Raw genomic sequence first — 15,471 nt, forward strand, 5'->3', positions numbered from 1 at the left:
TAGAGAAAGAAGAATAAGCTATATCTACAAAAACCAAGTGGAAAATAAAAATAATGTGTTAAAAAGTTGTAAGACAAGTTTGCCTCTGTTGTTGAAATTGCATGAAAAAGAAGCAATCCACTGAACTGGAAGAAAATTTCAGGCATGATTATAAAAGTGCAAGGGGCATAGATATCGGTGCTAAGCCTATCAGATGAAAGCACTGAACATCTGGCTGAAAGAGTATTAGACTTCAAAGAACTATTTGATGGGGTATACAACCTACATAATACAAAACATTATTTAGAGGGAACTAACGCAGAGCAGTTCACAGAACAATGTGTCTAGTCAAACATCAAAATTAATAAATGTCTGTTACAGAAAGTAAAAGAACTGTACTGCCTTGGAATCAAGTTTATACAAGGTGGCAACATTAACAAATGATACCATAGGAATGTCTGCCTCTGTTGCTGAGTGGTTAGTGTGGATGACTGCCATATGTGGGACCCAGTTTTGATTCATGATACTGCCATGGATTTTTCCTTGGTGGGAGGACTGGTATGGTGTACACTCAACCTCTTGAGGCTAACTGAGGAGCTACTCAACCAATTTGTAGTAATTCCAGGGTCAAGAAACCCGACAATTACCAGGAGAGCAGTGTGCTGACCACTTGTCCCTCCATGCTTCATCTGGTAACACCACTGGGAGTGAATGACATGGTGGTCAGTTGGACCTGATTGGTTCGTCTAGCATAGGGGTGTTCAAATTTTTTGGCTTGGGATCTACTACATGCAATTTAGTCCATCCAGAAACTGACTGACTTGAAAATTCATATTAAGCACAAAACAACACTTCAGCCAAACTTAACCATTTTAATTACAAAGACTACATAAAAGTTAATTTTCTATCCATCAAAAGTTGTAGGCCTACTACTCAATTTTTAAGACATTACACATGTGAAAAAACTTAAAATATATGCCATCATAAATGATGAAAAAAGTTTAGTGAGATACTTGGGTCTGCATAGCATTGGCAAGTTTATTACAACCTGGTGGGCAATTTATGAGAGCCAACCTAATGTAATCTGAAAGATGAGAATCAGTCAGTTTATTTCTACACATGGATTTCACTATTATCACTGTTGAAAATGTGGCCTCACGTAGATGAGTTGATCCAAAAATGATAAAATATGCCATGCCACTTTTACAATGTTAGGTATTTGCACAAACTAATTTCCTACAATAAAAATGAATACTCATTTTATATGAAATATCTTCCAAGTCCACTTTTTGAAAGGTTGATCCATTAAAGCTAGAATAGGTTCCACTGCCTTGAAATCTAAAAAGTGGTTTTCAAACTCTGTCTTCAGTGTTGTCATGTTGGCCATATACTCCTTTGCAGCTTCTTGATCCAGTGATGTTTGTTAATGTTACAGTTCTGACGGCATTTGGAGAAAGAGTTTCACATTTAATTTCTGTAACCATGCTATCCTAAGGTCAAATTTTTGGCTGAAACACTACAGAAAACATAATAGTTCTGATAGTTTTTTTTCCCCTTGAAGTTCTTTGTTTAAGTCATTTAGTTCAGCTGTCAAATTAGTTACAAATGCAAGATCCAACAACCAGCACATATCATACGCTTGTGAGTAATCTTCCTCTCTTTCAGACACAAAAGATTTTACACTGGTAGAAGTTCCTCTAAATCTGTTAGGGTGCATACCTCTTCTCGCCATCAAACTTTGATAGGCAGTAGCAGATCTCCATAGTGGGTATCAAATTCTTCTAACAGCAGTCTTAAGTTTCTTCTCTGTAATGATTGTGAGCAAACTGAACTTACAATTTTTGTGACAATACTCATAATATGTGCCATTTTCAATATATGCCCACAAAGAACTTGCTGATGCATGATACAATGATACTTCAAGAAAGGTGGGAAAGATTCATCATTTGCACACAAGGTAATAAATCCATTGTGTTTGCCTACCATGCCAGGCATTCCATCATTAGTAATAGATGCAAGTTTCTGAATTGGCAAATCATATTCAGAAATTAAGCTTTTGAATACACTGTAAAAATCTTCTCCTCATACAGTGTCTTTCAAAGTCAAAATTGTATGCACATGTTTTACATTCAGATGTGACAATATCACACTTACAAAAATCATAACCTGAGGTGAATCAACTCCACCTACTGACTCATCTAACTACAATGAGAAACACAAGCAGGACTGCAATCCTGTTATCAATTGGCCTTTTATATTCTCTACTATTAATTACACTTTTCTTGTTATAACAGGTCTTGACAGCAACACATCTCTGGTGGCTGATACTCTCTCTGACTTGTTTTTAAATATGGAAAACAAGGACTCACTAGCTGCCAGAAAGCACTTCTTAACAAATGTGCCATCATCAAAAGGTTTTGCATGTTTCATCAGTACTTACAACATGCAAAATGATGGTAAGTATGATGGAAGACTTTTTTGTATGGGCTTTACAAAAAACAGCTGCTGTAATTGGAATTTAATTTTGAAATTAGGAAGTTTCTTCTCCTCATCTTAGTACCAACAGTTGCTTCCAATTCAAAGTCATTGTGAACTGTACTAAAATGAAGTTTAATATCTCATTCTTCTCAATGAAAGAGGCGAAGACAGTGTCGGCAGGTTTACCCCTTACAGATACCATGCAAAACACTCATTGTCAACACATTTGTACTTTACAAAAACAGCTCATTGAAACAGATTTCAGGCACAAATTTGGAATATTGACTCATTCAGCCTTGGCAATCACCTGGTCGATCAGGTTTGATGGGTTAAGCACCCCTGATCTAGGGCTAGAAAGTGGAACTTTAGTTCCTTACTTACCATAGGAATAAAACTAAATTCAGAGTGGGGAAATGTTAAATATGGTGCTGCACCATGTTTGATACTTGGCCCCTGCTTGTTCTGTACCAACATTGGAAGACTCTTCAAAAACTGTGATATTGGCCTACAAGGCAATTACAGGGTGGCTACAATTAAATTGTCACTACCTGGGCCAGTGTAGATGGAAAACTATTCATAGTATGGGTACCCAATTTTATAGGAATGATGTTCAGACTGTGCACTGCAGGATTTGCATTGTTAGTACTGTTAGTGTCATGACTTGCAGTTAGGTGCCGGTACTGGTACAGACACACAAGCATCAATGCACATTACAGTTGGAGACAGTCAACATGGGTCCGAACATGGTAATCAGTACTTTACTCATAACACTGTTCTATCAAAACAAAAGCTGTAGTGCTGCTCTGTTCACGAGTATTACCCGTTAGAGGAATGTGGAAAGGTCGTCTTTCTCCACTGAAGAACATGATTTGGAAGTTCGAATAAACTGGTGATTTGGCAATTGCTCCTGGGACAAGCTGACAGCCACTTGCACCACAAATTGTTAAAAAAAGTTATTGGTGCCATGGCTGAGAATGCTGGATGCAATGTGTGATCTTCAAGTAGTGCATGAGGTGTGTCATGTCTGTTGTTTATCCACCATTCAAAAAGTGCTGTGAATAATTGTGAAATGGTATCTCTAGTGTGGTACTAGGCTGCCACACATGCTGATGGTCATCACACTGAGCAATGTTTGCAACCTGAAACGAAAACATGGCATACCATTAATAAACATTACCCTCTCATGTGGAAATTAAAATGTTTCTCTTTCAATGGTTTATTCATTATTTCTCTTCTACATGTCTACACAAGTACTTCCACAAAATTTCATGTCCTATGGTGACTTGTTTTTCATGGAGGCCCTCTCTAGTAGAAAAGTTTTATTATAACTCCCTGTACACTGATACAGTGCCCAAACACACCCTTACCAGATACGACCAAGAGAATGCCACTCCTCATATACTGCTCAGACATTGTTTTTATCTACTACTACATACTAAGTGTGTATTTAGTTTGACTGATGTAAATAAAATACTAACAATGAAAAAATGTAAATAAATAAAAATATTTTTTTGATGGAGGTCAAGTACAGGAGAGTGGTAGGCTGTAAGTATATGCTGGGAAGCAAGTTTGCTTCTCTGCAGTTCAGGAAAAATAGGGCTGGGTAGGAGAAGACAAATGGCTTGTGTGATGTAGCACACATTCAGGTTTGTGACAAAGTCACGCAGAAGGCCTGAGGCCATGATACGATTAATTCAGCACATCCGTATTACCACTTTAGGCAGCTAATCACAAGAATCCATTTGCTGTTAAAACTTCTTTAATAATGCATTTCAGGCATGGCCCACCATCAAAATATAAGAGAAAAATTAATACACAGTAACATATCCACTGGTACCTATCTATCATACTGAGCACCAATATTACAACAGATACAACTTGATATGATATTTTGTGTTGTTTCTCTGATACTGTAATGATGGGCCATGCCTGAAAAATGTTAGTAAAAAGGTTGAAACAACAAGTAGGCTCTTGTGATTAGTGACCTAAGGCACTGATAAGGATGTGCTCAGTTAGACACTCAGATCCCTTGAGACATCCTGCAGTGCGTGCTCAGCAACTTGGTACTGTTTTTCCCAAGGCAGACATATCTTCAGTGCCCAGTCATGTACACAGCCAATTCAGATGCTGTCATTCTTATAAAAAATTTTGGAAAAAAGAAAGAAGAATCAAATGTTTTGTGAAGTTATTTGTCTAAAAGTAAGAAAAAATGAATTATGGAAACACCTGATGTCCCTTTGAATGAAGCTCAAACTTATGCACAGCATAACTCAAAAGTATATGTATTGTTCCTTAAATGTGTTTTATTTACTACTTTTAGACAAATCAGTCCACAAAACATTTCATTGTTTTGCTTTCAAAATGTTTATTTTCAAGTTTTGTTCACAAAGCACGATCTTTTTAAAACCTCATTTGCTTTCTTAGCATCTTTTGTTCTCAAAATGTCCCGAATTTAGTACTTGATGTGAAGGAACCCATTTTGATAGTTAAATATCAGACCAAATAACATTTTATATTCAAAATAGCTATGCCTTGGAGAAGTCAACTTTTTACACTACATTTAGATGGCTATCAGCTGCTTATGAAATATTTAAATTTTTTATCAAATCATTAATTAATTTTTTCTTAATTACGCTTATTACTTCCAAGCAATTAAACATTTTTTTGCAAAACTAGACCTCACGCTGGTCAGTTTGATACCCCATTTTTCCACATCTCATTCTTTGTTTGGAGATGAAATTTTGAACTAAATCCATTGTGTAATTTTCCCTCAAATTACTAATTAATTTATTATTAATTCCCCTTGTGACTTTCAAGCAATTAATTTTTTTTTACAAAACTAGATCTCACACTGGTCAATTGTATGTCACATTTATCTGTTTCCAATTTTTTATAGACCTTATGTTGGTCAAATCAACATCCCATTTGTCTATTTTTCATTCTTCATTAATACCTCCACATTCACACTCATCTGGAGCATTACTTGGGTCTGAGATGAGTATCCTGAATTCCTCTGCAACTATGTGCATTCTGACTGAACAGTATCATTTAATCTAAAGATCCAACATGTGAATTCCACTAACAGTTAGACTGGTAACCAATTCTGATGTGTAATGAACCCCAGAGCAATTTTAGGTAGACTGTGTAGTTCTCATTCTTATGGCAATAGTCTAAAAAGTATTGTGCCAACACCTCTCCCTGTAGGCTTCACAACCCACCGATAGGTGTGCAATTGAGCTGTTCATGAAATCATGCTGCCAAGGCTGGAATATTGCTGGCACAGTGGGATACAAGACCCCAGACTGCCACAGTGGTGAACTGAATTTCATCATGCCATGGCCAAACATTGTGCAGCCTTGGACTCTTATATGAGTGAAGGTGGGCCTGGTACAACAAAGCTGGGCAGAACTACAAGTACTCACCACTCGCACTCTAGCAGTACCTTGTTTTCAACTAATGTTAATGCTGAGACATACTACAGGCCAGCCATTGGTTACACATAGACCAATCAGCTTGGACTACTTTATTTATTTATTTAGATGTCAAGTTCCATAGGACCAAATTGAGGAGCAAATATCCAAGGTCATGAAATTACGACATAAAAGTAATAACAGATAAAAATAAAATGTTTACGAACCTGAAAAAAGTCAAGCCATAAGTTTAAGTAAACACAATCAACAATACAACAAGAATGAGCTTAATTTTTCGAGGTACTCCTCGACAGAATAGAAGGAGTGACCCATGAGGAAACTCTTCAGTTTCGATTTGAAAGTACATGGTTTACTGCTAAAATTTTTGAATTCTAGTGGTAGTTATTGAAAATGGATGCAGTAGTATACTGCACACCTTTCTGCACACAAGTTAAGGAAGTCTGATCAAATTGCAGGTTTGATTTCTGCCAGGTATTAACTGAGTGAAAGCTGCTTATTCTTGGGAATAAGCTAGTATTGTTAGGAATATATATATATTGAGAGGCCGATGTCAAAATACCCAGACTCGTGAACAAGGGTCGACAAGAGTTTCGTGAACGTACACCACTTATAGGCCAAACTGCCCGTTTCTGAGCCAATGTCTAGCCGCACAAACCACTAGCTGCTGGTGCACGAGCCACTGATACACTCACTGGCAGCAGGACTCAAGCCAGTGCCACCAAGAGTCCCCCCTCTAATGTGACATCATATGGTCTCTGGGCATCTCCATGGGGTCCTGGATTCAGCACCTACATACCAGCATGCCACATACCTAACTGACTGGGAACAGCCAACTGTCCAGCACATGCTCCTGCTGCCAGCTGAATGCCTGATGTCAATATTGTGTCTGCAAGGCAACATATGCTGCCACTTCATTGAAGCAGCACTCAGCCACCCTCTGTACTCACACTGCTGTGAGGGAATACTAAAAAAAATTGATGGTGGTTTGTGCCCAGTTTGGTGTCGACAGTGTAATTTTCTGGGGAATAGTGCTCTGCACACCCAGTCTTCAGCAATAATCTGTTTTAAACGTTGAGGGCCTGGGTATTATGCCAAAGAATGTGCATGGTTAGAGCTCAGGCATAATGACTAGAAGTGTCTATAGTAAAAAATGTACCAACTGCTGCCTGAAGGTGTAAATTGAACTCTTCTGATTCCATAGTCACTAGGGAGCTGGTAGTACATAACCCATCATCCTGCTTATGCCATCCTGAAACAACCATCCTGGCATTTAAGAGTGTCTGGACCCCCCAACATTATAATACTTGGTGTCAGAAGACAGTGACAATTAGCAAAGTCATGAGACTGACATCAGCTTCAGCATCATCTGAACTGTATCGGTGATAACAAACTGTTTCAATTCTTTTCCATGAGGTTGTGTTGACACTGTCTTATTGTCTGAATTGGAGGATTGGTTGTAAGGTGTGAATGGTGAAGATAGACTTAGTGATTTGAGTGACTTTAGGTGAAACACACAGCAACTGAAGCTGGTTTGTGCCCAGTTATGAGGGGGCAGTGCAATTTTCTGTAATTTTATGGGTCACAGTGCTCCATGCATCCAAACTTCAGCAGTGGTTGTCCTTTGTACTTTGGCAATCAGTGTTGCCACAACTACATCATGGTCACTGATACCAATTTCAGTGTGGACATCCTAAAAGAGGTCAGGTCTATTGGTTGCCATTTGATCTAATATATTTCTATCATGAGTGAGGTTGCAAACTATTGTTCCACATAGTTTTCAGGGAAGGCATTTAGTGCTGTTTCACAGGATGTTTTTCCATGCCCACTTCTAAAAAAACTGTAATTTTCTCATTTGAATATTGGATGGTTAAAGTCTCCACCAATGATCACAGTATGTTTGGGGAACTTACGTACAAGTGAACTGAGGTTTTCTCTAAAGTTTTTGGTTACATCAGGAGAAGAGCCTGATGGGCAGCAGAAGGATTCAGTTACCATTTTATGCCTATCCCTGATACTGAGTCTTGCCCAAACAATCTCACATGCAGCTTCAGTTTCCATCTCGGTGGACTTGAGTTTCTTCTCTACTGTGACAAATACACCATCTCCATTTCCCATTTGCCTATCCTTTCAATAGACACTTAAATGTTCCTCAAAAATCTTACTGCTATCAATTTCATATTTCAACCAGCTTTCTCTGCCTAGTATTATGTGAGTTTCACTGCTTTTCATGAGCCCTTCAACTCTGGTACACAGTTGTGAATGCTTCAGCTGTTAACTACTAGGATTTTAATACTCTGGCCTGTAGGGGGCACTCTTTTGGACCTTACACTCATATTTCTGGGTCTTCTACAGCTGTCATTATCTGGACTGGATGGAGTGTCACCTAATCTAAATAAAACCCTTGTGTGCATCCCACACACAATCAGTTACCTGGGTAATGCCTCTGACATGTAGCGTACACCTGACCCATTTAGAGGGGTCTGTCAGTTTTCAATCCTATGATGCAAGTCCAGAAAGTTGCAGCCCAGCTTGTCACAGAACCCTCGAAGTCTCTGGTTCAGACCTTCCACCCTACTCAGAACCAGTGGGGCCATGATCATTTCTGGGAACTACGATGGAAATAGCGGTTCACTGAAACTCCATGCACCACGCTGGCTTTCTCAACCTTCTCTGCCAGTCACTCGAATGATCCATGTATGAACCCGGAGCCCAGGAAACAGGTAACATTTATTCCAACATGTGCTAAAATCTGCAGTTGGTTGCATCTTGCTCCCTTAATGGCTGATAGAATAGCCTCTTCAACATGTTGAGTGAGACCTCCATATATATAAACTGAGTGCATCTGGTGTTCCTTCCTGTACCTTGGTGGCATTTTCTTAACGTGTACCATTATTCACCATATTTTTGAAATGTTGACAATTAATAGACCCCAATCCTTTTGCATTTGTCTCCTCTTGACATGGGACAAAGCAGGTTTCCAAACAGGTGAAGTAAGTCCCATTGGCTCAATCTCAGTTTCAGTGAAAGACAGCTTCTTGAACTTGTTGGTTAGGGGAATTGAGTCCTCCCTGATCTGTTTACCTTGTACAGAATGCCTAGAACTACTACTGACACGTCACTCACAGTCAAGAGGATGAGTAATTACAGATCCTATACTTCCTGAAGTGGAGACAGGATCCACAGTACATGACTCTCGGGAGCCCTTCAACACACCGATTCACGGTAGCTGCCAATCATTTGACAGCAGTCAAGGTGATTTTCAGCTGCTTACAAATATCAACTAACTCATCCTGTGTTTGAGAACAGTATTCACAGTGGGGCTGCCTTGTGGCTGGTGCAATGTTTTACAGGGCAGTGAGCGAATAACTTTAAACTATGCTTGCTGACTATCTTTTAATCTGTTGAGCTAAAAAAATTGCTAATTCCCTATAAAATTTGAAGCAAATACACAAATAGTGATTTCTATTAAGACAACAGGAAAACCTGTGGTATAGATTACTAGTTTCCTAAAACTTTTTGAGGTCAGTTATAGTCACTAACAAACTTGAAAATAGAGTTGATTTACAATTAATGTAGATACTATATACTCCTCTTGAAAGTGAAAATTAAATGTAACACAATATGTTCATTACAATATCTGATAAACTATAACACAAATGCTGATTTAATACTATGAATTAGTTTATGCAAAGGGCAATGGTAACTTCCAAAAATTCTCAAACATGTATGTTTGTTTGCATTGGTACACACTCAAGTTTTGGATGACCTATTCTTTGGAAGTAACTGTGAGTCACAAATGCTGATTTGCTTCCAAATAAGTTACCCACAACTCTCACAGCTTAAGAAAATTTTCAAAAATACAGTTTTGTAAGCATCAAAAAATTCTGAGAATAACCTATTTCTGATATAATTATACAATGAAATTAGAGAACAATTGTTTTGAATGAGGATAAGCCTACTTTCCTCAAAAAATTTAAACAAGCACAAACAAGTTTAAGCATACAACTAATATTAAGAGTTTATTTCAATACTCACAAATGTTCAAATTTGACAATATCTCACAATATAAATGAGTATTGATACATGCAATGAAAGATTATGCAGCCACAAAGCAAACATTAAAAATACGTGAATCTAGAATTTCAAATCAATGCAATGTTGGGACCATTGCTGTTCATGTTGTATATAAATGACCTTGCAGACAATATTAATAGTAAAATCAGGCATTTTGCAGATGATGCAGTTATCTATAATGAATATCTACCTCAAACAGGCTGCATAAATATTAAGCCAGATCTTGATAAGATTTCAAAGTGGTGCAAAGATTGGCAAATTGGTTCAAATGTTCATACACATAAAATTGTGCACTTCAAAAAAATTAAAAAAAAATAGTATCCTGTGACTACAATATCGATAAGTCACTCTTGGAATCAGCCAACTCACACAAATAGCAAGGTGTAACACTTTGTAGAAATATGAAATAGAATGATTACACAGGCTCAACTGTGGGTAAAGCAGGTGGTAGACTTTGGTTTATATGTAGTGTACTGGGGAAGTGCAATCAGCTTACAAAGGAGATTGCTTGCAAATCACTCGTGTGACACAACCTAGAATATTGCACAAATGTGTGGGACCTATACCAAATAGGACTAACAGAGGTATTGAATGTATACAGAGAAGGGTAGCACGAATGGTTACAGATTTGTTTAATGCATGGGAGAGTGTCACAGAGATACTGAAGGAACTGAACTGGAAGACTCTTGAAGACACACGCAAACTATTTCAAGAAAGTCTATTAACATAGTAGATGTAGAATCTGGCACACAGAGTCTCACACAAAGGAAAATTCCAAAGTCAGCTTTTACTTATAAATAAATGCACTAATTGCCTGGATTTTTTCTCAGAAGAATCTATGACAACTTCTACACTGACATGCTGAATGTGACACTGCAGTGTCAGTTTATCTCAGTCAAAACTACGAAAAAGTGCAGCACCAACAAACCACATCTTCTGTCTGGCACAGCTAAATGCATCCATCAGTGGCAGAGTCCTATCTGCCCTCCTAAACTTCCAGTTCACTACTTACTGACTGACTGAGTCACACTAAGACTTGAGCAGTTATGGGTGCACACATCTCCACATACCATGTGATGGACTTAACAAAGAAGAAAAAGACAGTCAAGTGTGAAAATTGCAAACAAGAGTATAAGAGAGAGTAAAAGTAGTATTTAACAAAGAAATTTGCCAAACAGCCATGCAAATTGAAAAGTTATTTTGTTTTGTTTTCGCTACCAGTTTTGGCAATTCAATATGCCATCTCCACGCCCCACATGCACCTTTGAAAAATTATCAATATTAGCATACTGGAGCCATCTGTTTCTGGATGTCGTGAATTCTCAAGTGCTTCGTTTGAAGATCTGACTGCAACTCGAGTCTTCAAATAAAACACTTGAGAATTGATAACATCCAGAAACAGATGGTTCCAATAAACCGATATCGATAATTTTTTAGATATGCACATGGGGCCTGAAGATGGCATTTTGAATTGCCGAAACTGGTAGTGAAAACAAAATAAAATAACTTTTCAATTTGCACAGTTGTTTGGCACATTTCTTTGTTAAATATTTGACTAGCTGCTGTCCCACATCCACAATGGATCAACTGAGACTAAAAAGTAGTATGTTAAATAATTCACAGGTTAGGAACTGTCTGGGATTCAGTGGACTGAATCTTCATAACGAAAGAAGAGCATTGAGGCAACACCCCTCTATGCAGACTTCACAAGCTGTGGAAAGGCAGGGAAGTGAGCTGACTAGGACGTCCTACTGCCAGCCTGGAATATTGCTGGCACAGCATGGTGCAAGGCTCCATTCTGCCACAGTGATGAGCTGAATTTCCTCATGCTATGTGGGGCCCAACACCGCACTGCCTTGATCACCTACACGACCAAAGTGGGGCACTGTCACAGCTGTATGTACTTGCTTCTCAGACCCTAGCAGTACCTTGTCTTCAAGTACTACTCATGTCGAGACATACTCCGCACCAGACATCGGTCCCATGGGGGCCATGCAGTTTGAACCACATATAGCCACATGAACCACTAGTTGCTGGTATGGGAGTTACTCCTAGATCTGTTGGTAGCAAAGCCTGTGCCAGTACCAGCAAGAGAGTACCACCTCTAGGGTGACTTCATCTGGTCTCCAGGTGTCTCTAAGGATTCTGGGTTCAGTGCCTGCAAATCAACATGTCATGCACCTGATCGACCACTGGAAATGGCTGGCCGCACAGCATACGCACCTGCCGCCTGATGTCAGTCTTGCACCTCTGAGGCCACATCTACCGCTACCACTTCACTGAGGCAGCACACAGCTGTCCTGCTCAAGGCCAAGTACACTGTTGTATATTATGCTGAGGAAGCAACTGCTGCCCGGGAGGCCACACATACACCACCGCCTCACCAGCACCGACCCCTGTATGAGTGTCTTACTGAATAAAGAATGTTATTGCTAATTGAGCTCTTCTGATCCGTGGGTGCCAGCCAAGGAGCATACACATCTACATCTACACTACATAGATATTCCACAAGCCACCATAAGGTTTTTGGTGGAGGTTACCCTGTACCACTACTTGACATTCCCCCTCCTGTTCCACTCACAAATAGAGCGAGGGAAATACGAATGTCTGTACATCTCTGTATGAGCCCTAATTTCTCATATCTTATCTTTGTGTTCCTTATTTGTGATGTATGTTAGTGAGAGCAGAATTGTTTGGCAGTCCGCTTTTCTTGGTAGTGTTTCCTGAAAAGAACACGGCCTTTCTTCCAGGAATTCCTATTTGAGTTCCCGAAGCAACTCCATAACACTTAAGTTTTGTTAGAACCAACCGGTAACAAATTTAGCAGCCCTTCGCTGAATTGCTTCAATGTCTTCCTTTATTATATTCGAACTGGGAATGTGTTTAAGGATACTGCAGCAAACAGAAGATAGGGATATTGGTCTGTAATTTTACTGGTCTGTTCTTTTACCCTTCTTATATACTGGAATCACCAGCACTTTTTTTCAATTGCTTGGGGCTTTCACAATAAAGGCAAGCTAGGTAAGTGGGCAATGCCATAGAGGACTCTTTGTAAAATCGAACTGGGATTCCATCCAGAGCTGCTGATTCATTTCTTTTCAAATCTTTGAGTTGTTTCTCAATGCCAGGTATGTTTATTTCTATGTTGTCCATACAGGAGTCTGTCCAACAGTCAAATGATGGTATGTTTGTACAGTTCTCCTGCGTGAACGATTTCTTGAATGTGAAATTTAAAATTTGGGCTTTCGTTTTTCTATCTTCAACTGCCACACCAAATTGGTCGACAAGGGACTGAATGGAGGCCTTAGACCCACTTTTAAGGTGTGACAATGGTGGTGGTGGTTGTATGCTTCGTGCATAGATCTTTTCATAAATGCATGAATCTAAACTAACCTTCACTTGTCGTCATTTGTGCATTCCCTTTTGAACTTAGAGTGCAACAGCCTCCACTTCCTCAGCATATTATGAATTTTGATATTATACCATGGTGGGTCTTTTCCATCCTTTGTCCACTTACTAGGCACATAACTCACCAGTCCACGATGTACAATCAGCTTAGACTTTGCCCATAATTCCTCTACATCGGCCTTACTGGTACTAAGTGATGCCAATTCACTGTCCAAGTAATCTGTTAATAACTGCTTATATGCTCTAACTAGCCTTCTTGATTGATTTATTAGGTTCCGTAATCAAAGTTGCTGTAATGAAATCGCTAATCCCCATTTCTATATTGACATTGTTGATAAGGTCTGGCCTGTTTGTAATTTCAAGGTCTAGGAAATTTCCAGTGTGTGTGGACTTCCGAGCTAGCTGCTCAAGACAGTATTCAGAAAATATGTTCAAAAGTATTTCACATAACTGTCTGTCTGTACCCCCTGCAATGAATCCCTAGACATCCCAGTCTATACTCGGCAGGTCACCTCCAGCTAGTATAGCACAATCTTATTATTTTTGTGCTATTGACTTTCTTTGGATAACTCTAGAACTGCCACAGTGGAATCAGGTGGCCAGTAAAAACCTTAGTTTCACCTACACCTGTTTTAAACGACCAGACAACTTCAGTATCACACTCAATTTTGATCTTAATAGAGACAATATTTTTGTCAGCTGCATTGAAAACTCCCCTAATCTGTAGTAGGTAATCCATCATCCTGCACATGCAATCCCGAGATGATTATTCTGGCATTTAATGGAATCTGCACCCCCAACACTATTAAAAAAATGAGAACTTACACTACTTCAGAAATGTGAAGTCCCTGGTTAGCACCTTTCTCTCACAATAAATCAGTGGGCTATGCAGTTCTTAGAGCAGTGGAACAGATTATGGGCCTTGTAAAGCAATTGATAAGCCATCTTTTTTTCATGACACTACAAACAGGTCTGAATAAAAACCTAACACACAATTTATTCTTATGTGACGTATTGTGCAAATCACATTTCAGCTGACTCTAACTTTTATTATCAGCAACAAATGTTATTAAGAAGTAACTAACTGAAGTTTGTTCAGTTAATAACTTCTCTGAACTGATGTCCACACATGCACAAAACTGTTAAGTGACATTTTTCTTTTAGTCTGCTGTAATTGATAGACAAGTCTATATATCTCACACAATGAAATAATTTAGTCTCTATAGCCATATTCAGGTGATCGGTACATCATGGTAACACAAAATTGCATTTGGATCTTGCACAAATATATCAAATGCTCAGACATACTCTGAAGTTGATTTAGCAGTAAACAGAGCATTCCCATTACTTGCACACAGATGTTTTTTCACTAACCAACCTTTCATTCAGATATTCTTGAAGAAACGTCACTGTAGGCAACAGGTCCTTCTTGGCTTTGAATACATTCTACTTTGTATAAACATCTTCACATTTAAGGAAACACGTTATAATACGTATCCCTGGGATTGATATTTTGCTTATTTCCGTAACTGGACAGTGCGTGTATTTCTTTGCTGGAGAAAGTGTGGCACCGAGGGACAGTAGAGCATATGACACTTCATTCTTACTGAGATGGCCACTACCATCCAGTAAGACACCAAGGCATATTTATATAAGTCATGGAGCAAAAGGCCTCATAAGGACCTTATAATAATAATAATAATAATAATAGATATTTTTGTCCAGTAAAATATGTAATGATGGATAATCTGTCTTGTGATAGAACCTGCATCCAGTGTTTATTGGACTAGGTCATGGAGGGCATCTACTGGTTCTGGCACTTGCACTTTAGAATGAATAAGTTTGTGTCTGGAAATTGTTCAAGGGAAATAGCACAAATCAGGAAGAACCTGCATGATGAATAGAATTGTAAATACATTCAGATTCAATCACTTCCATCCTGCTCCAAAAAAAATTAAAAGTTCAGTACTTAATGCCATAAAAAGAAACTTTTTTCAACTGGCAATGGGTGTTGCTGTATTCTCATTTGGTGACTCCCAACCTTCCTCATGTGAAACAGCAACATTTAACATTACAATGTATTTCTCTTTATTGGGTGAAA

The 15,471-nt window shown here is 38.7% G+C and overlaps 1 protein-coding gene across 2 annotated transcripts in view; it reads left to right on the plus strand.

Moving 5' to 3' along the window:
• Positions 1–15,471, plus strand: part of LOC124611858 — a 42,206-nt gene that overhangs the window by 16,839 nt on the left and 9,896 nt on the right. For both annotated transcript variants that reach the window (XR_006979506.1, XM_047140280.1), the window contains one exon: positions 2,274–2,435. Coding sequence is in view for 1 of the 2 variants with exons in the window: in XM_047140280.1 (XP_046996236.1) it covers positions 2,274–2,435 (162 nt within the window). In the remaining variant the exon portion in view is untranslated. The remainder of the gene's footprint in view (positions 1–2,273; positions 2,436–15,471) is intronic.

Source organism: Schistocerca americana, chromosome 1 (genome assembly GCF_021461395.2).
Source record: "Schistocerca americana isolate TAMUIC-IGC-003095 chromosome 1, iqSchAmer2.1, whole genome shotgun sequence".
Classification (NCBI taxonomy): Eukaryota; Metazoa; Arthropoda; class Insecta; order Orthoptera; family Acrididae; genus Schistocerca; species Schistocerca americana.